A 20,362-nucleotide genomic window follows, 5' to 3' on the forward strand; every position below is an offset into this window, starting at 1 on the left:
GTTTCTGTTTCTTCAAGTCTTGGTTTGCCTTGGCACAAGGCAGCCTCCTTATGCTCATCACTAGTGTGGCAAAGGTGCTGGCATCCCTAGGATGCTGGTGTCCCTGGGTTTTCCCTTTGTATACTCACCTATTTATCATGTGTTTACTGTGCTCTTCCTCTAGCTGAACACTGGTAATGCATGCTGAATGGCAACTGTGACTTCTTCCCTTGTGGGGTAGAGAATGTCCATAAAAACCCTCAAGTATATTGGGCATCACAAGAGAGGACTTGGGAGAAGGGGATGAGTACAAATCCTTTCCACTCACGGTCTCAGAGTGTCTTTACTCGTACAACTAACACTTGCTAATGACTACACAACCTCAGTCAATTGTCCGACCCTTTCAAAACCTGGATGACCTCATCACCTTCGACCAAAGCCCTAAAAATCCTTCTGCTCAAACTGCCACATATGCCATGATGTCTCTTCACAATAGGCAGGTGCTGCATTCAATGTACATGAGGTTGAAAAAAGAATTCCTGACACAGAAGATTCAGGAGAAAATGAGTTTTAAGCATTAAGGTTGACCAACGTGTCCGTTTTGTTGGATTCGCACTAAGGTCGAATGGGCCTATATGAAATGATCTTAGTTTTATCACACTTGATTCAGGAAGGAAAGGCCAGATATGGCTAAGAGTTTTGCTGTGTTTTTGTGTCTTTTAGAACTAGGGACCTGCAGGAGAGCAATGTCTGAAGTATATGTAGCTTGTCACCAGTGCACTGTAGAATAAGCTCTTGTGTGTGTCAGGCTTCTGCAGAACCAGCTTCCTTACACCTCTGTGTCTCCCATCCTGCTCATCCCCAGACATATTCTGTGTTTGTTCAAGTTTTCTCCTGTACCAAGCTCACCTCAGTCCTTTACCCACTGGCATGGGAAATAAGTGTGTGACCCCATGTCCCCTCTGATGACCAGCTCAGGCAAAAAACTGGAAACATTGTATTGAGATTTCATTTCACTTTGGGGGTATTTTTTTCTTCCTTCCTTTCTTTTCTTTTATTTTCTTTGTTTTTATTTTTATTTATTTTTTATTTTATTCCTATTGTGAACTTTCAACGGCAGAGGAAAAAAACTCACATCTTTATCTCTTCTTTTTTGAAAAACAAAACCCAAAAGACTCCTGGGATTCTGCTCAAAGAACCAAAGATGTTTCCCCTCAGCTGAACTCGGCCACCATCATTGATATCCACCCTTCCTCCACCTACAGCATCCGCATGTACGCCAAGAACCGGATTGGCAAGAGTGAGCCCAGCAACGAGATCACCATCACGGCGGATGAGGCAGGTAGGTGGCACCGGTTAGAGCCTGCCACCAGGAATTCACTCTTGTGACTCAGACACTCAGAATTGGGCCTTTCCCCACTCCTGATGAAGTTCTCTGATGTGGGCTTTCCACAGCATTGTGCCCACAAAAATTCTCATAGCACCTTGGGCAGGTTTTGAGGTCATTCCTTGGTACTCAGATGGTCAAGGTTCTTAATACAGAAATGTGAATGGGAAACATTAGGCTAACAATGCTCAAAAGGTTGTGACAATGTACAATCCCTTGGTTCTGACGCACTGGACCCAAGATGGGGAGACACTAAGTATCTTCCCAGCACTCATGAGTTCAAGCGTGTGAGACAGAAGAATGCTGAAGTCAAAAACCCCAAGAGTGTGTCTGTGGGCAAATGGAGAGGCTCAGGTTACTTCGTGATTGATAACATCACTGATTGTCCTTCCACCATGATGAAGTGTTCCTTATTAAATGTTGGAAACTTTGAAGATACACATAAGCATTTTGAAACAGGCAAAGCTACTGGTACTATCCTGTCACCTAGAACTGACATAGGGTCATGTTGACAGAATCTTTGGATCATTTTTGTGATCTGTTTCACCACTCATACATATATCCATGCATGTTCACCAGTGTGCATATCCACATGTGTGTACATAGAGACATACATGTATACTTCATGACTGGATGGAATCAACTGGCTAGTAGAGGACTGAAAACCTAGGTGGTAGCCATTGGATGCTGACTGTGAGTATGTCCCATGGAAGAACAGAGGAAAGCAATATTTTGGGGCTTCTGTTAGAGGGAAGCAAGGAGCCAATGTCTGACTTGTTTCCTGGAAAAAGAGAGTTGACAGAGATTCAAACCTTCCTCTGGTTTCCACCATCAATTGGAAATGTTTATAAGTTTGATCCAAGGTCAGAACATCATCTTGCAGTGACTGTTACTTTTCTAGGAGTTGGTATCAACTTCCAGCCAGGTCACTGTTGACTTCTCTCTACTCTGTATACACATAGACATTGTGCTTGTATCTCTGAAATACTTTTCTGTGACTCATAGTGGCATTTCTTACCACATATTTAACACATCCCACATGGTTGAACATGTTTGTCCTGCCACCATGTGCACCCTGACATCTTTCATTTATCTCTTGTTAAAGATTACCTTCCCATGTTTAGATTCTAAAAGGTGTGATTTTTGAACCAGCCCAGCCATGTCATTGTAAGTCTTTGTTATATGGTCAGTTTTACTCTTGAGGAAATAAGTTTAAATGCATGGGCAGTATGGGACCCATTTCTCCCATCCAAGTACTAACTAGGTCTGACCCTGCTTAGCTCCAAGATCACACAAAATTGGGTGTGTTCAAGGTAGTGTGGTCATAAGCCAGAGCGTGTTTTTCAGTACAGGAAGAGATCTAGTCTTGAACATTATTTCTTTGGGTGGGTGATAGTACACTGTATGTTTAATTCCTGGACTATCTCTTTGTGCCTTGTCATCTATAAAATCGACATGATACATCTGGTTCGCTTTCCTCTTTATTCAGACATACCTGACCACTGGAAAACCAAATTCCAAGTTCTGGAAGTACTGTGATTTTCTCAGAAAAAAAAAAAAGTAGAACCTGAGTGTAGACATGTATTTCAATAAAAACAAGAATCTTATTAAAATGTTAGCCTACCCTGTCCCTAACTTTCTGGAATTACAGTATACTGGCTGTTTGGAGAATAGGTTTTCTATCTCATTTAAAATGTAGCTTTTGACTACATGCTCAGCTTCTTCCTGCCTCTCACATCCCTGTCACTCTTTCTGGCACCAGCACCATCTCTTGCAGCTGCTCTTCCATGGCCATTAGGAGCAATGATGTTGTAGGCTGTGTCCTTTCCTCCTCACCTCTGCAGCAGCCTTTGGTTGCCATGGCAGCATCTCTGCCTGCTGCCAAGAGCCCAGGTGAACAGCTCTGGGTGCTGGTCTGCAGGGTAGCTGCTAGGTATCTGTGCAGACAGAAATGGAGTCTCTCCCCTTTCACTGGCTGACTAGGCTGTTGGCTGTTACCTGGGTGCTAGCTTGGGCAGCTCCGCTTGGGATCTGGTTTAACATTCAGATAAAGCAAGAAAGAGAATAGTCTAGTAGACAGGCTTTGTCTTGGGGCAGGAGTTGCATGACTAGAATCAGAAAGTCATTTTCCATGTGTGACTCATGGATTGGGAATGTCACCCACTCAGCTGACCTATAGTCCCTCCTTAGAACTGACGGCAGTGTCTGCAGATGCCACAGCCACACAGCCACCTCCTACAGAGATACCCAAAGGCAGGTCTTTAGAGAGACCTTCCTGATGCTTTCCTGAAAATAAAGTTTGTCAAGCAATGAACATTGGCTGGGAGCTTTTGGAAGCTATAGTGTTGTGGTGCCCTAGAGTTGGGCGTCTAAGGCCACCCATCATTTTACATCTCTAGAGGATGTCTGTGAGGTGCTTAGCCCTAAGTACTCACCTCTGTCAACTACTTTGAAGTTACAGGCAGTGATCCCCAGCCCCACTCTGACCTCTGACTGTTTGCTGTGTGTATTTCCTCCCTACCTTGCTAAACCTTCTAAACTTTGTCTCTCCTTCTCGTGTTTTTCCTAGAAGAACTAGGTCAGAGACATTTCCACCCTGAGAAATTACTTATCTTGTCCCTATGTGGACTCAGTGTTCAAGTCTTGCTATGTCAGGTCAAAGATCTTGATGACAATAGCATATAAGGCTTATCGTCACTTCTCCGTGGACACCAGTGTCCTGAGATATACTGTAACTCCTTCAACACCAGAAAGTATTTGCTATTTATGTCTCAACCATGTATGTTCCTAGTATGAAAGGAGAGTTCTCACTGTAGTGTGTGTCTTTGTATGTGTGTCTGTATGTGTTCTGTGTGTGCCTGTGTGAATGTATGTATGTGTATGTATGTGTCTGTGTGTATGTGTGTGCATGTGTGTGTATCTTTGTGTGTTTCTGTGTCTGTGTGCGTGTGTATGTCTGTATGTCTATGTATGTGTCTCTGTGTATGTTTGTGTCTGTCTGTGTTTCCATGTGTGTATCTGTGTATGTTTATGTGTCTGTGTCCATGTGTGTGTCTGTGTATGTGCTTATGTGTGTTTCTATGTGTATTTATGTGTGTATGTCTATGTGTCTGTGTCTTTGTCTCTGTGTGTGTTTGTGTGTGTGTCTGTGTGTATGTGTGTATATCCATGTGTGTATGTACTGAGCATACACTTCAACATGATACAACAGTATGGTTTGTGTGTGTAATGAGAAAATACATGCAATATTAAATCCACACTGAAGATTCTGAAGGATGTTAGGGTCTGAATACTGATATGCCCCCAAATTCACCAAATCCCCATATCCTTTTAGTAAGAGGTGAGGTCATAAGGAGGCCATGAGGATGGTGTCATTGTGAGTAGAAGGAATCCCTTATAGCAAGCCCGAGAGAGTTCACTGGCCCTTCCACCATGCAAGGATGCAGAGGAAAGGTATATCTACATTTTTGCCAAAATTCAATCTTCTGGTACCTTCATATTGACATCTCAGATTCTAAAAATTAATTTCTATACAGATTCAAGTCCTGGTTCTTAAAAGACACTTGACTGTGTGTTTTCTTAATAGGGTAGTTTGAAAAGACTGAAATGAGAGATTTAGACAGAAAAGATAAAAGTGGCCAAGGGCAAAGTAGAAGGCTGAAAGAACAAGAGGCATGATGGAGTAAGACCCTTCCACCACAGCTCTGACCTCCTCCACAGGAGCCTTCTTCCCTGCTCCCTCCTGTGTCCTGGGTCATAATCAGCAAAGAACTTCATTAGGATCTTCCTAGTACTCATGGCTCTGAGTGAGGTGTCACTATTTCAAGTCTGGACACGCATCATCATCACCATCATCATCTTCATCATCATCATCATCATCATCATCTATCCTAGCAACTCCTGTTGGTCCTCTGCATCTGGCAGCTCTCAACTGGATCCAGTGCAAGGATCTCCTCTGATGGACCTGCTGCTGACAAACAGTTCCCTCCCTTGTTTGTAGCATGGTCAAACTTAACCAAGGAGGCCAAATTCTACACATTAACCCAGTGAAAAGAATAATACAATCTAAGCATATTGGGTTTGTGTAAGGAATTATCAAATATTTTCTTTAAAAAATTAAGAATTGGAAAATGTAACAGAGATTGCACAGGGCCAAATTATCATCCTTGGTGGAAAAGTTTGAAGACCTTGGACTTACATATTTGCACCACGGGAAATTGATTTAAGATCCCTGCAGCATCTATCACAAAGCTGCCTGAAGAAAGAATTGCTACCATTAGCACAGCGTTCCTTTCTCATGTTGGAAATATCATTGCTCTGAGCCTCAATTCCCGGGTATTTTTATGTGAAAGCGTCCACGTGAATAATCACACCACTTAAGTGCTCTTGACCTCAGAAAGCAAATATGTAGCAGAGATTGCACCATTTAGCACACTCTTCTTGACTCCCCCGAATGCCCCCAAAATAAGTCAGAATAAGTAGAGATACTATCAGAGTTGACAAGATCAGCTCTTAATGGAGCAGAAGTGCCTCCGACTTCCCAGGGCTCCCTGATACCGAACAGACATGTCAGAGCGTGGCTGACCCTTGCCAGAGAGCCACTTCCCATCAGCAGCCGGACCCTGAGGTTGTGTGACCCTGAGTGTCTGTGACCAAGTGTAGGGTGGCTGACCCCTTCATCATCTTCATTACAAATCCTGGTGGCAATGTGGAAGTTCAATTATGCTGGAGTGCCTTGAATGTCACCGTGTCTTCACAGAATAGCATGAGATAGACGGTTTGGGTTTCAGAGAGGTCATCACAGAGCACTGGCTTTCCAGCAGATAGGCTCTGAGTTAAGGATCCTTATGGGCCAGCCATGCCCTGTACGTGACAGCACCTTTAGCCACTTGTTAGTTACCATCCGTTTTACTTTTCACTGGGGGAGAACCTTAGAAATAAATACGGGAGAAATCATCAGTATTCTTGCTGTTCTTTATACATAGGAGCATCATCCTGATGCTAACTTGGGATGTTCCAGAAAGATTCTAGAACATTCTAGGGTGGTCTTCCTGCTTCTCCCTTGTAACTTTCTATTCTCTGCCTAAAAATCTCTATAAATCCTGTCTCACCCTACTAGGATTCCACTCACTCTAGCACCCCCACCCCCCAATACTCTCTATAAAGTAGCCTGATCACCACCAGATTTTTCTGGTCCTTGCTTTTGGTTTACTTCCAGTCCTCTCTCACATGCACAGCAACAGTTGTCTGGAGTTTGTTTGTTCGTTTTGTTCTATTGTTCTTCATCTTAGGACTTAGAACAATGTTTGGCACATGATAGTACTGAATAAATAGTCTGGATGGAATGAGTCATTAATCCATCAGTAGCTTTACATGAATTCAGTCTCTATTTCATGTCAAAAAATATGATTTTCATGTTTTCATTGATCAGAGTCTTGGCAACTTTCCCCACAAAAAAAAAAAACAACTTGTTCTCACATATCCAGCACCTACAGACAGACAGAGATCTTCATGTGATCATACAGCGGCTCCTGAGTCTTTTATTTGATCCTAACCCATTGTCTAAAAGCTGCTGTCCACTTTGAACTGCTAGCAGTTTCCCTTCTGTCACATATACAAGCATAACTATGTATCATTATAAAAATAAAGGGAACACAAATGAGGAAAAACACATGATATTTGTCTTTCTGGGACTGGCTTAATACACCTAGAAAGGTTATCTCTGTTTTCCTGCAAACAAAATAACTTTGTTTCTCTTTAACGGCTAGAGGAAGCTAGGATATGGATACATTTTCTTTCTTTGCTCGGGAGGTTGATAGACTCTGAGACCGGATCTACCACTTAGCTACTGAGGACACTGCTGAACAGACACCGGTCCCCTTCTTCTCCTCAATGATCTGACTCTAGGAGGTGCTCATCAACTCTCAACCAGGAAAGCAGAGACAGACATTTGTGAGGGAGACTCATCAGAAAGGTTCTCCCCAGTTCAATCAACAAACTCTGTTTGTAGCTAGGATATGGATACATTTCTCTGGGAGAGAGAATGTGCTGGTCTTTAAGAGACAGTGGGCTGTCAGGAGCAGAAAGCTCATTGAACAGGGAAAAGCCAGCTCAGAGGAGCCCATGCAGTCCAGCCAGTGGGTAGAGAGTGATTGGGAGAAGAAGGAAATGTCACAGTTCTGTGCATTTGGCAGTCAGGAAGATCTCTCCTTGATGTGTCTAGCCAAACAGGATGAGTGAAAGTTGTCTGGCTGTGGAACTAGCAAAAACATTAGAAATTGTAATTGGTCTCTAACCCTTGCTTGTTTTATAGACTAGCCATTATAAAAAAAAAAAAAAAAAAAAAAAAACTTCTGTGAATGTGCAAAGATCATCAATTCTGGGACATGCTCAGTCTTTACCTCCACTCTCCACCTACTGTAGGGAAACTGCTGTGTATTCTAGCATAAAAAAATATAAACAAACATAAAAACTTCTCAGAGATGGAGAAATGACTCAGCAGTTAAGAGTGTTTGCTGGTTTTGTAAAAGACCCAAGTTCAGTTCCCAACAGCTATGTTGTGTGGCTCACAACTGCCTGTAACTCCAGCTCCAAAGGATCTAAGATCCGCTTCTAGACACCTGCACTCATGTGTATTTACCCATATACCTACCCATACACATGAGCATACACACACACACACACACACACACACACACACACATACACAGACATTTAAAAATAAAACTAAATATTTAAAAATTTTTAAAACAATCCATTTTATGTTACAGTTTCAACTTTGGGGTGTGTAAACCAATTCTTAAGTATCAAATGCCAACTCGATATTTAAATTTAGTGCAATAAGCAAGATAACTTGTGAGTTGCTGAGTCCATTTCAGTGTGAGGAATCCCCTCTGCTTTGACCTCATTTCACAGACGTTGCCCATGGTGACGTAAGAGCCTTTGGAAGCTCAGTAAGGTTTATATTAAGTCAATCCTTTTTTAATGAGTAAAATGGCTTTCTCATAATGTTGCAGAAACAACAGTTAGTTCCCTTTGTAACCTTCAGTCTTCCCTCAAAACAGAAGAGAGTAAGTGGCGACTCTGTTAGAGTTGGCAAGGTCAGCTCAAAATAGTTTTCCAAGAATGATTTTGATGGAGTCTAGAGAGATGATGGCTCAACAGGTAAGAGCATATATTGCTCTCATAGAGGTCCGAAGTTTTAACTCACAGCACTAATGTCAGGTGACTCAAAATGACCTGTAACTTCAGCTCCAGGGGACTTGACGCCTCTGACCTATGTAGGTATACATAATCATGTGCACATACCCATGCACATTCACATAATTTAAAATAGCTTTGAAAAAATCTTCTTTTACAAAAGAACAATTTTAATGGGGGAGCCACATGCTTTTCTGTCACTGATGTGAGAAGAAATCTATTCCACTGTTTTTGTTTTCTTTTGTTTTTTAAAATCAGGATTGACATCAAGTTTCCATGTGAAATATTTGATTCGCAAGAATCAGAGACAAGGATCTGACAGTAAAGGTCCCAGTGACTGGATGCTGGGAAGTAGCTTTGCTGCTAGGAGAGCCTTTTTACAGATGGATTAGTAATCCCACGGGTCTCAGTGCCCAAGGTATACTTCTGAGCCTGGACCTGTTGAGGAGAAGGAGGTGGCTCTGTTCTCACGTCTGCAAAGTGCTCTCTACCCCTTCCAGAAAAGGACTCCTTCAGGGCTCAGCTACCGAGAGACCTTAGGCGACCAAAACCATGAAGGACTTGGATGTTAGGGCCTTGATGCTTGGATGTATGCGTAGGTGGAAAGAGCAGCTGTAGAGGTTCCCAGGTAAGAGCAGATTTAATGGAGGAAAGTTAAAGATGGAGGGTAAAGGCTCTGTCCGAGCTGTCTCTGTGCACTTTTATTCTGCCAAGGCACTAGACATGGGAAAGATGCACATGAACAGAAGAACATGAAGTAAATGGTAGAAAGACTCCATCCAGGGAGTGGCCAGTTACTAGGACACACGGGAGTTTCTGAGTACTTGAAGCCATACCTCCATTGAAAGAGGCCAAGTAAAGGCCAGAGTTAATGTTTGGTAACATAGTAGAAAGTGGGATAGGATTTGAGGCCTGGCTAAGGGCCCCAATGCTGACAGAGAAAACAGAGGAAAAACTGTGGCAGACTTCACAGAATGCCTGGACGTGCCTGGGGATGGAACATTAGTTAGAAGAGCAGGCAGAGGGCTGAAGTTCCTCCTCCTCTCTGCACTCCTCAGGCATGGAAAACCCCCACTTGCCCTCAGAAGCTTAGCAGTAGGAGCCCTGTTTTCTAGGCTTAACACCATGGTTCTTTGTCCCTTTCACAAGCCCCACCCTCTGGGGCTGGCTGTCCTTCCTTCCCTGTCTTCTGACAGCTCTCCACCTCCTGTCTTCTCACCAACTAGCAGCTTGGGCATCCTTCTTTCTCGTCTCTCTTTTGTGTTAGTTTACTGATCTGGTCTACACAAGGCCATTTCCATGCAACATGTTTTTAGTCCACCTACCCCACCCTCCTCTTTGCCCACCCCTCCCATTCATCCCCTTTGCTCTCCTAGACAGCTGCGTTTCTTTCACATCATCTATACAGATACGATTTTGTTTTTTTCTATTTAAAGTCTCTGACTGGCAAATGAGAAAAATGTGTGATTATTGTCCTGAAATAGAACCTATTTGCTTAATGTGGTCAGCCTTCCTTGCTTTGTTCTCCATGGGGCCAAGTAGAATACCACCATGTATCTAAACCACAGTATCTCCATCCATCTCTCGACTGACGGACATCTAAGATGGTTACATAACTTAGCTATTGTGAATAGTGCTGCAGAAAACATGAAGGGGCGGGGCAGTTGGAGAGATGGCTCAGAGGTTAAGAGCACTGACTGCTCTTCCAGAGGTCCTGAGTTCAAGTCCCAGCAATCACATGGTGGCTTGCAACCATCTGTAATGGGATCCGATGCTCTCTTCTGTTATGTCTGAAGAAAGCTACATATACACAAAAACAAACAAACAAACAAAACAACAACAAAAAAACATGGATGAAAACTGTCCCTGTGGTGTGGTAACTTGGTGTCTGTTGAATGAACACCTGGAAGCAGGTAGCTGGCCTGTGTGGTGGGTCTGCTTTTACTTCTGTGAGGATCCTTGAAACTGACTTCTGTGGCCTCTAGACTAGTTGACTTTCTGAGTAACAGGTATGGAACTCGCTCTGTTCCCATTTCTACCTCTGCAGAGTCCTTGCCCACCCATAGCTGTCCAGTGGTACTTTACTCCTTCATCACTGCCTCTATGTTTCCTAAAGAGTACCTTCCTCAGCCTGTCCCCAGCCCGGGGATCCCTGGCTCTGAGTTGTAGAGTACACTCATTTTCATGGGCTACAGCCATGTCCTAAGCTCTTGCTGTGAGTCTGCAGCCTTCAGAACTTTCTTTACCGCTTTGATTCCAAAACTCAGTCTTACAGTCATATAGAGTCAACCCTCAGAATCCTCAAGGTCTGTATCTGCAGGTTCAAACTTCAGGTTAGAAAGAGTTTTAAAGGTTGCATCTGAATTATACACACATTCTTCTGGCATTATCCTGTAAACAACACAGAATCACAACTCTTGTCAGGGACTTTATGTTTTCTTAGGTGTTCTGAGTCCCCTAAAACTGTTTTAAAGTACTCATAAACATGAGTATACATTTTCTATTTTATAGACGACTTTGCCATTGTTGGTCTTTTTCTGTTTGTTTTGAGTAAACAGACAATGATGTTTATACCTGTTTTCCTACAACAGAAAAAAAAACCTACTTCTGATATATACAGCTATCCTGCTCCAGGGCTACTTCTGTCTTCATCCAGATGATATTTCTTGAACTTTACCCATCGTCTTTCTGGCTTAGAGTCCTCCCTCCCCTCTTCCTACTAAAAATGATAATTATACTATCATACCCATTTTTTGGTTTATTGAACCTATTGTTTTCAAAGAATTCCTATGATATGAGTTTATCCTATGACATAGAAAGGAAAGTGAGTCACAGAGATGTTATATAACGTACATAAACCAGCAGAGCCAATGAGAGGTGGAACCTAGTAGGAAAGCCACAAGCTCTGGACTTGCAAGGACACCACGATGCTAATCTCTTTGAGCAGAAGGAAACCATCTTCCTCTGCACCAAGGCCTGCCTAGACCCAACCTTGGGGCTCTTTGCCCTCTCTTCACCTCTGACCACTTCCTCATCAGCTCTTGTCTCCCCTGTGACTCTTTCTTATCGGCACCCTGCTGTCTCCACACAGCAGAAATGGCTCTTTTGACTCTCATCAATGATCACTGCTAGCTCTGATTAGAGAATGAAAACTGGGTTGGAAACCGTTCTTCATCTCCTAACACAGCCCGGGTAGGAACTCCCCAACTCTAGCTGATGTGTCTCTCACTACTACACAGCCACAGCAGATAGAAATGGATTGCCACAAATGACAGGCTTGTCATCTCCATATGTGGCCTGAGCTCCTGCTTCATGAGAACTTTTAAGTGTAAAATCATGGGGAACTAGAGTCCTCATAGACGCCACCACAGAGGAGTCCTGCCCTGAGCGCCTTGAGGAATCCCAACCCCACATCACTTAAAGCTTCTAGAGGCAGAGAAGAGTCCTCCCTTACAGCACAGAGCTGTGTAATGTGTGTGTGTGTGTGTGCGCGCGCGTGTGCGTGTGTGTCTGAGATTCCTATTTTTACCCTTACTTCATCTAACTTGGGGTTATTAATCATATAGCCAAAGGCATACTGAGGAGGGGTACAGGACAGAACCCCAGGATTCATGTGCCTATGAGTGAATAAACAGAAGACAAATACTGTACACTGACTACAGCTGCTTTTGCCCGCTGCTCTTAAGAACAGACTTACTTATGCCAGATATAGGTGCCAGTAGCTTGTGTCCTGCTTTGAACCTATATGCTAACCTGCCTATATGCTTTTGGTCCCAACAGCTCCTGATGGTCCACCTCAGGAAGTTCACTTGGAACCCACCTCATCTCAGAGTATCAGGGTTACCTGGAAGGTAAACTGAGCTAACACACGTCTTTGACACTTTTCTTAGTATGTAAGCATTGTTTTTCCTGTCATAATGTCAGGATACTGACTTTTCTAAAAAAACAACAACAAAAAAACCTTTCTTTTTCAAATTAGATTTATGGCATCTCTATGTATATATGTGTGTATACACATCGAATACAGCCATGGTTGCTGGATGAACAGGATTCATCCTGAGACATCTGTTCGTGATGGTTTTGTCATTGTGAAATTATTATGGAACGTACTTATACTAACTAAGCTGATTGTGGTGCCTCTACTCAAATTCTTGTTAACAGTCATTACGCATATGCTTGGCCTATCATTGAAACACTGTTCCATGACATAAGCATATTTGATATCCATAATTTAAATTCCTCTATATTAGATTATCTATCTCCAAAGAATGGAGTTGCCCTGTCTTACTGATTTCACCCTTAGGATTTGATCAAGGTCCCTAGGATCGGTCTCATGCAGATAGGGAGGCTGATACACCCTCACTGAGTGCTATGACTTCATCACAGCAGAAAACCTCTAAGTGCTTTTTAGGAGAAAAGACAGCACTATGGACAGTCTGTGGTACACAATGGCAGGAGGAAGAGAAACTCACTACTACACAGCCACAGCAGATAGAAATGGATTGTCACAAATGACAGGCTTGTCATCTCCATATGTGGCCTGAGCTCCGACTTCATGAGAACTTTTAAGTGTAAAATCATGGGGAACTAGAGTCCTCATAGACGCCACCACAGAGGAGCACCTTGAGGAAGTGCATTAGTGCATTAGTTAGCTGCTGCCCTTGAGAAAGCACCTGGGTTTCCTGACCATCAGTCAGTCGACATGAGTCTTGAAAGCAGCTGCCTCCCAGGCAGTCCCTGACTGTGGTTATAGATACAGACAGGTTGCTGTTTAGCTTGGTGTGGGATGCCCTGACCCAGGGCAGAGCCTGCCTTAATGGTAAACTTTGTCAGTGAAGGAGGTGATAGTGTCACACACCAGAGCTTCAAGTTGCCAACATCCCACAGATATGCAAGTTATGGTACTTACCTGTTGTCGAGAGACACAGGAAATTAGCCGTTTGCTTGGAGATGTACTTGGCAATGACCATAAGCGTCAAATGCTGCTTTATCGAGGGAACCGTTATTGGATCCATGCTTCTATAAAGATGTACCTACTGATTCTGGTCTGTATTTGTGTCATACCATGGTTTTCTCTTCCCACCCATTTTCCTCTCTTTCCTTCCCCTCCCCTCCCTTTCCCCTTTCTTCTCTTTCCTTTCTCCTATTGACCCTCTCATAAAATGATGACCATGTATCACAGAAATAGGTTTCCACTGTGAGTACATGCCACCTCAGGTATTAACATGGGTTAATACGGGGAGTCCCTGTGTGTCAGCTATTTTAGCCCTGGCCAATGAGCTGCGTTTGCAGCAGGCAGCAGGACAGACTATGTGGAGTAGGAGTTTGACTGAGCCATCCTCAGTCTTTGTGACCAGCCCACTCCTGTGAGTACCACACACTGCACAATAAAAGGCTCTCAGCATGCCCTAACCCTGTACACATCCCAGCCGTGCTACAAACAGAAGCTGGCTCAGTCTGCCATGAATAGAGGCTGTGAAGTTTCAGCCAATTGTTCCATGCATCTACTTGCATTTGGATACTGGAAAAAGTCAGATATTACTGTGGGCCTTGAGAAGGGTTTTGAGGGGGGTGGGGGGGTCCTGTATGAAAAATGTATCTATCTACAGAGGGTCTACCTCTTATAGCTAAAAGTGGAAACTTTTGGAGCCTTGAATTGTGTCCCAATGTAAAAAGCTGTAGTCAAAGCCAGTGCATTAGAGCTAAACTTCTTTCTATAGCCAAAAGGATAAAGGTGCTGTGAGCTGCAAGGCACCCTTGGCTTTCCTAAGACCACGAGTTAGGTGCTATATAGATGTCCAGCCCTGCCTGCAAGCACCTACTGCCTGGCTCTTGGGCAAACAGGCAGGCACACTGGTGATCAGTGTGGGTCCTAGTGGGAAAATACCCATTTTAGAGTTGACGTTCTAAAAAATAACATCCTAAAGGGTTTTCAATTATGATAAAGCTAGGCATTAAGATTTTTAAAGTATTGTCTCATAAGTAGCCCTTCTGCTGGGTCTCTGTTATCAAAGAAAACTCTTTACCCTTTTTTTTTAAATTATTCCTTTTGCCTAAGAAAAGGGTCAGAAGTTTAAGTTACGTTTTTCAGGTCTAGTCAAGGCTGCCCATGACCAGAGAATGTAACCAATCCCACGCACACTTGAGGCCTCCAACATCAGGCCCCACCACCCTATTTAGGCTGGGACCCCTTGCTCTGCAGCCATCTCCACCCTCAGAGATCCCAGGTGCCTTCCGTCTCTGTCCTCCTTCACATATTACTAAGCTGCCTCTGCCCAGTGCTGGAGCCTCACATCTCCCATTGTACATGACTCTCAGAGAAGACAGGGGGGTTCCCCAACATGGAATTGTTCATGACAATTTCCAACACATTCACCATACAGCCCATTTATCCCCTCTGTGGGTTGGTGGGCTCTTTAGAGCCTTGTCTGTCACATCACGTGGTGGATGAGTGAATAAGGAAACCAGAGAGTAAAGGAGTGAGCCAGTAAGAGAGTGAGTGAGTGAAGGAGTGGGTGAATGAGTGAGTTTATGATTGGCTGGCAAATGTGTGAGACCAAACAGAAGGAAAGGAGGGAGGAAGGGAGCAAGTGAATGAACTAGGAAGGGAGGGAATGAAGGAGGAAAGGAAGTAGTGGTCATGTGAGTTGGGTAGACAGGCAATAGATGAATGGGAGGCGCTAGCTAGCACCTGTGAGATGGAGTGAAGAAGCCTCTAGGCCTATGGTTGTCAACCTGAGGGTCATGACCCCTTTGGGTATAGAATGATCCTTTCACAGAGGTCACATGTCAGATATATTCCGTATCAGATATTGCATCACAAGTTCTAACAGTAGCAAAATTAGTTATGAAGTAGCGACAAAAATAATTTTATGGTCAGGGGTCACCTCAACATGAGGATCCATATTTAAGGGGTGCGGCATTAGGAAGGTTGAGAACTACTGGTCTAGGCCATGTATTCATAGCACAGGAACCTTTGAGAAGCATCATGGGTTTCAGAGGCAGCCACGGAGAGGGCACTGCACTGTTCAGATGCAAAGCTCAGAGAGGTGTATGTGAAGGTCTGACTCGTGCTTTAGTGGAGGTGTGGAGTGTGGAGCGTGGTAGACACCAGAACTGAGCACCTCGAATGCTTCTTACTGTATCTCACTGAAAGGTGAAAGGTAATGGTCTGTAGGGCACAGATGGCTGCAAGTCACAGCTGTGAGCCCACAGGGGAACATCCAAGAGCCAGTTGTGCAGTGCCTTGTAAAGCAGGGTGGGTGTACAGAATGGGCGGGGCTGATGCGTGTTATAAGTAAAAGCACAAAGCAGTGGCTTGGCACAGATCCGAGCAAAGTGTGTCCAACTAAAGGAGAAACAAATAGCAATTAAGTTTCGATTCCCTAGCTCTGCTCTGGCTGCCGGTGGGAGAAGATTTGCCTGCAGACCACAGGTTTGCTTCTGATTCAAAATCAGAAAGAACATTAAAAATGTGAATGATGACATTTATTTGGTAGAATACATCAAAATCATACATTTTTCCCCAGAAAATTCTGCCTTAATCTATTTCTTGAAAGCATCTTTCTTTCTGTCTGTATCTCTGAGACCAAGAGATACAGACACTTTGTAGCCTAAGCAAACCTTGAGCTCATTATAAAGCCCAGGCTGATCAGAACCTTGCTATCCTCCTGCCTCAGTCCCCTGAGTGCTGGGATTAGCAATGTGTGTGTGTGTGTGTGTGTGTTAATGATTGCTATAGCAACTCATAATGGAAACATTCTAAAGTAGAATGTTTGAAATAATTACTCTAGATATCTCAGAAGATTGCAATTGAAAGCAGAAAGTACTTCAATTGTAAAATTTTGCTTCTAACCGGAAATCTTTATAGATTGCCTCCAAAATACCCACTTTTCCTTCATTCATGCAGTACTAGCATGCTGAGGGCAGTTGTAAGCTGATGGCTTGCAGCGAAACCTTGAGGATAATTCTACTATTGTCCTCTCCTCAGCATCAGACACCATGGTGAAGATGCTATTTAATAAGCAGCATTTTGGCTTAGAATTCTAAATGATTTTCATGAAATACTGAAGAGGAGTGTCCAGAGGTCTCAGTGAATTTCTGTTATCAGAAGAACACTTTCTACCTAGCCCCATCCCCGCCCTCTCCAGTGCCCTGTGCTGTGAGGTACATTATATCTCAGGGATGAGTCTTCACACAGTGGAGACAGCTCTGTCTGATGCTTAAAAGCAAACTGCAGCACTGCAGGTGACATCATAGTAAATGTTTAATAAACATCAGACTGTGTGCCTCCTCCATCAACGCCCTTCTGACTAGGAAGCTGTGGCACTCTGAGAAAGTGCCTTAGGCAATCCTGTCCCTGCTTCACTGGACACCTGGGCAGCTGTGGTTAGGAGCCCTCTCCTGGCCCCATGATGACCACTTCTCATCCTGTCATGTTGGGCACTGAATACAGCCATTGTGAATGAAGAATAATCCTCACATTAGAAAGGCTTACCCAGAATCCAAAAGTTGATAGACTGGTGTCAGGCTGGGGACTCTCACGTGAGTAGCCCATGCCTACAAGCCATGATTAATATGAATTCCCTTGACTCTGCCTTCCAACCTCCTGGGGTAAATGTCACCTGACATGGTGAAGCTAGAGAGAACATATGTTCAGAGTTTACCTACTAGCATTTTATTTCCAAATTATAAACCTAGGTCAACCTTCCTTTCTCCTACAAAAGTCGAAATTAAAACTTTGCCTTGAAATACATTTTATTTAATGTTTTCAGCCATTCCCTTAATCCTTAGGCTATGAAAGATTACAAATTTGCATTTGCTTTCATGAATTAATCCACTGGTTCTGGTTGGGGCTGTGGGCATTTTATTAAAAATCCACACACCTCACAGATATGTAAGGAATTGTCAGTCCTTCTTGTATTAGCAAATCTAACCTCTTCCCCCTTCAACAAGACAGGAAAAACTGGCTTCAAAGCCTTCCTCATTTCCATGGAGTAGGATGGATTTTTCTAGACCCTCAAGGAGGACCAGTAAGTGCAGCCTCTGTGGGGGTTCACCCCTCAATTGAGAGGAAATGCAGAAATACATGGAGCCTATACCATCGATCAGCTTTATGTCAAAACTCTCATATACCTATCTCTTCTGACAAAAGCCTTTGTTCTCCACAGAAAGACACAGGTTACAGATAAACGTTGCAGATACTGTGTATATCTGAAATGGAATCACCCTGCTTACTGCTCCATTTGTAATGTACTCTGTGCCTTACCACCTCCACCATCCTCAGGAAAGGTTGCTTAGTTCAGCCACAAAATAAACCTACCTCAAGGACCCCAGACCTCTCTCTCTGAGAGTGAGAGCAGCATCCCTGGCTCTTGGCAAGCCTTGGAGCATAAGCAGGTAGCAAGTCTCAAGATGAACAAAAAAGCTGTTTTATATTTAGATATTAGATGACACATTTTGCCATCATAAAATAATAGTGCCATGCTTGTTTGCCCTGCCAGGTTGGGAAGTTTATATAAAAATAAATCCAGTGGCCAATCTTTATTCACTCTGAAAAAGGACAGTGGGCGAGGCGGGAGCGTCTTGCCAGGTCAGCAGATTCACACATAAGCCGTTTGTACCTGGATGTGCTTCAGCCACATTCCTGAGATGGGAAACATAGTAGCTTATCTCAATGTTTTGAGGTTCTGTTCCCCTATCCCCTACTTTGTGTCAATGCCTGAAACCCTTCTAGTTTTGTCAAAGGCTGCCCATTATCCAGGAACAGAAGGGAGGCTAACTCATAGCCCTGTGAGTCTCCCTTCCTCAGGTATAGATGACAGACATGAAGCCCAGCCTGGCTCTAGAGACCCCTGCTGCATGCAACTGGCCTTTATTTCCTTGGAATTTCCTCCTTTGAATTAGGTTAAAAAGGGAATGCCTGAGGCTGGAGTGATGACTCCATTTTTAATAGAATTTGCTGCTTTTGCAGGGGATCTGATTTCAGTTTCCAACACCAAAGTCTGGCTGTATCTTCTTGTCATCATGAAACCCAGGATCCCCATAAATTCCTCAGTGCAGAGTCTTTCTCTTAGCTCTTGTATCCTGTGTCACCTGTATTTTCTTCCCAGGGTGCAGCTGTGTACCACTGCACATCACTGTCAGGTCATCCCTAGACTCAGGTGAACAACCTCTTTGCTGACCATCTTCTTGATTCTTTGGGTAACTTTTCTTTTTCCCCTTTCCCTCTCACAGTGTCCTGGGCTAGCCCTCAGCAGTATAACCCTCATACTAGGTAGTAATGTCCACATACTTGTCAGTACTGAGACTTGTGTCAAGTAGGCACCCATCCTTGCCCAGTCTGATGCACAGCTTCCCTAGGAAGCAGAGCAGTTATGCATGTAGAACATAGAGAAAGTGAGTGAGACAGCTGCCACCCAGTGAAAAAAGAGAAGAACATGCATCTTAAGAGAATTTGCAGGAAGCTAAAGGAATTTTTCAATTTGTATTCCAAGGGACTCACTCCTCCAGCCCCAGAAGAAGATTCTATCATTAAAGGTTTCTGTGGAGAGTAGAGAGATGGAATAGATGTTAAGAAGGCTTGCCCATGCAAGTCACCAGCATCTGTGGTGATGGCGTGAGCTGTGAGCCTTTCCACATCCCTGCCTCTTTGCTTTTTCTGTTTCTTTAAGGATGAAGAAGATTGGAGAGACATATAAAACACATTCACTTGCAAGCCATACTAATGGATTGACATGGTACTGCTGTTGTCATGGAGATCAAAGAAAGGTCCTTAAGGATATGGGGGTTGAGAGGGATGTTAGCTGTGGGGGAGGGGCTGGAGAGGGACAGGAGGTCTGCAGAGAGCAGCAAATGAGAAAAATAAATGTCAGGAAATCAGGACCATTCCTAGATTCAAGGGGGGGAAGGGAAGAATTAAACTCAGCAAGGGTAAACAAGTAACCTGTCACAAGAAGCAAGCGTAATGGCAAAATGTGACTTCTGTCCCAGAGTATGCAGTACCTTCAGAGGGATTCTAGAACAGGTAAAGAGGAGTTACTTAGGAAATTGCAGTGTATAACACCAGGTTCCCACTGCAGAGGGGCTCATCTGCAGGGCTCCTGAGCTTGGACAGAGAGTAGAGCAAGCCCTCTGAGTTACTTTGCTTGTTCTGTTTCCAGGCACACTAAGTGCTCCTTTAATGTGTTTTAAGAGGAATGCTTGCCAGGTGGGATTTTGCATAAACCTACAAGTTTCTCTTTGTTGATGTGGTGTTTGAATAAGAACGGCCCCCACAGGCTCAAACAGGGGGAATGCTTAGTGATCAGGGAGTGGTACTATTTGAAGTTTAGGAGGAAGTGTGCCACTGGGAGTTAACTTTGAGGTTTCAAGATCCTGTGCCAGGCCCAGTGTCTGTCTGTCTGTCTGTCTCTGTCGCTCCCAGCTTCTCCCCCTCCCTCTCCCTCTCCCTCCCTCTCCCCTTCCCCCTTTTCCCCTCCCCTCCCCTCTCTCTGTCTCCTTCTCTTAGGCTAACCCACTTCTAACAGTAATAGCAAAAATCCCTACGCATCAATAGCTTACTGAAATGCAGTTTTAAAAATAAGGCAGTCAAGTGCAGAGACTTGAGTCCCACAGATAAGGTTAAAGATGGAGAAACTAGGCTGCAGAAGTGCTAAACAGCATTTGAGGTTGCAAGTAAGTTGCAAGGCAATGATATAATCGTGGAAGAGCATTTAACTAAAATCAAACATCAACATAATGGAACAGTATTCTCAGAAGCCATGAAGCAAAGAAGAGATTATGATCCCAGTAATG

General features: G+C 43.7%; 1 protein-coding gene across 1 annotated transcript in view; it reads left to right on the forward strand.

Annotated features, from left to right (window-relative positions):
* Positions 1-20,362, forward strand: part of Dscam (DS cell adhesion molecule) — a 479,658-nt gene that overhangs the window by 360,159 nt on the left and 99,137 nt on the right. The window contains exons 15-16 of the mRNA XM_028752551.1: positions 1,154-1,321; positions 12,347-12,417. Of these exons, the coding sequence (XP_028608384.1) occupies positions 1,154-1,321; positions 12,347-12,417 (239 nt within the window). The remainder of the gene's footprint in view (positions 1-1,153; positions 1,322-12,346; positions 12,418-20,362) is intronic.

The sequence above is a fragment of the Grammomys surdaster genome, unplaced genomic scaffold (genome assembly GCF_004785775.1).
Source record: "Grammomys surdaster isolate TR1022 unplaced genomic scaffold, NIH_TR_1.0 125925, whole genome shotgun sequence".
Lineage (NCBI taxonomy): Eukaryota > Metazoa > Chordata > Mammalia > Rodentia > Muridae > Grammomys > Grammomys surdaster.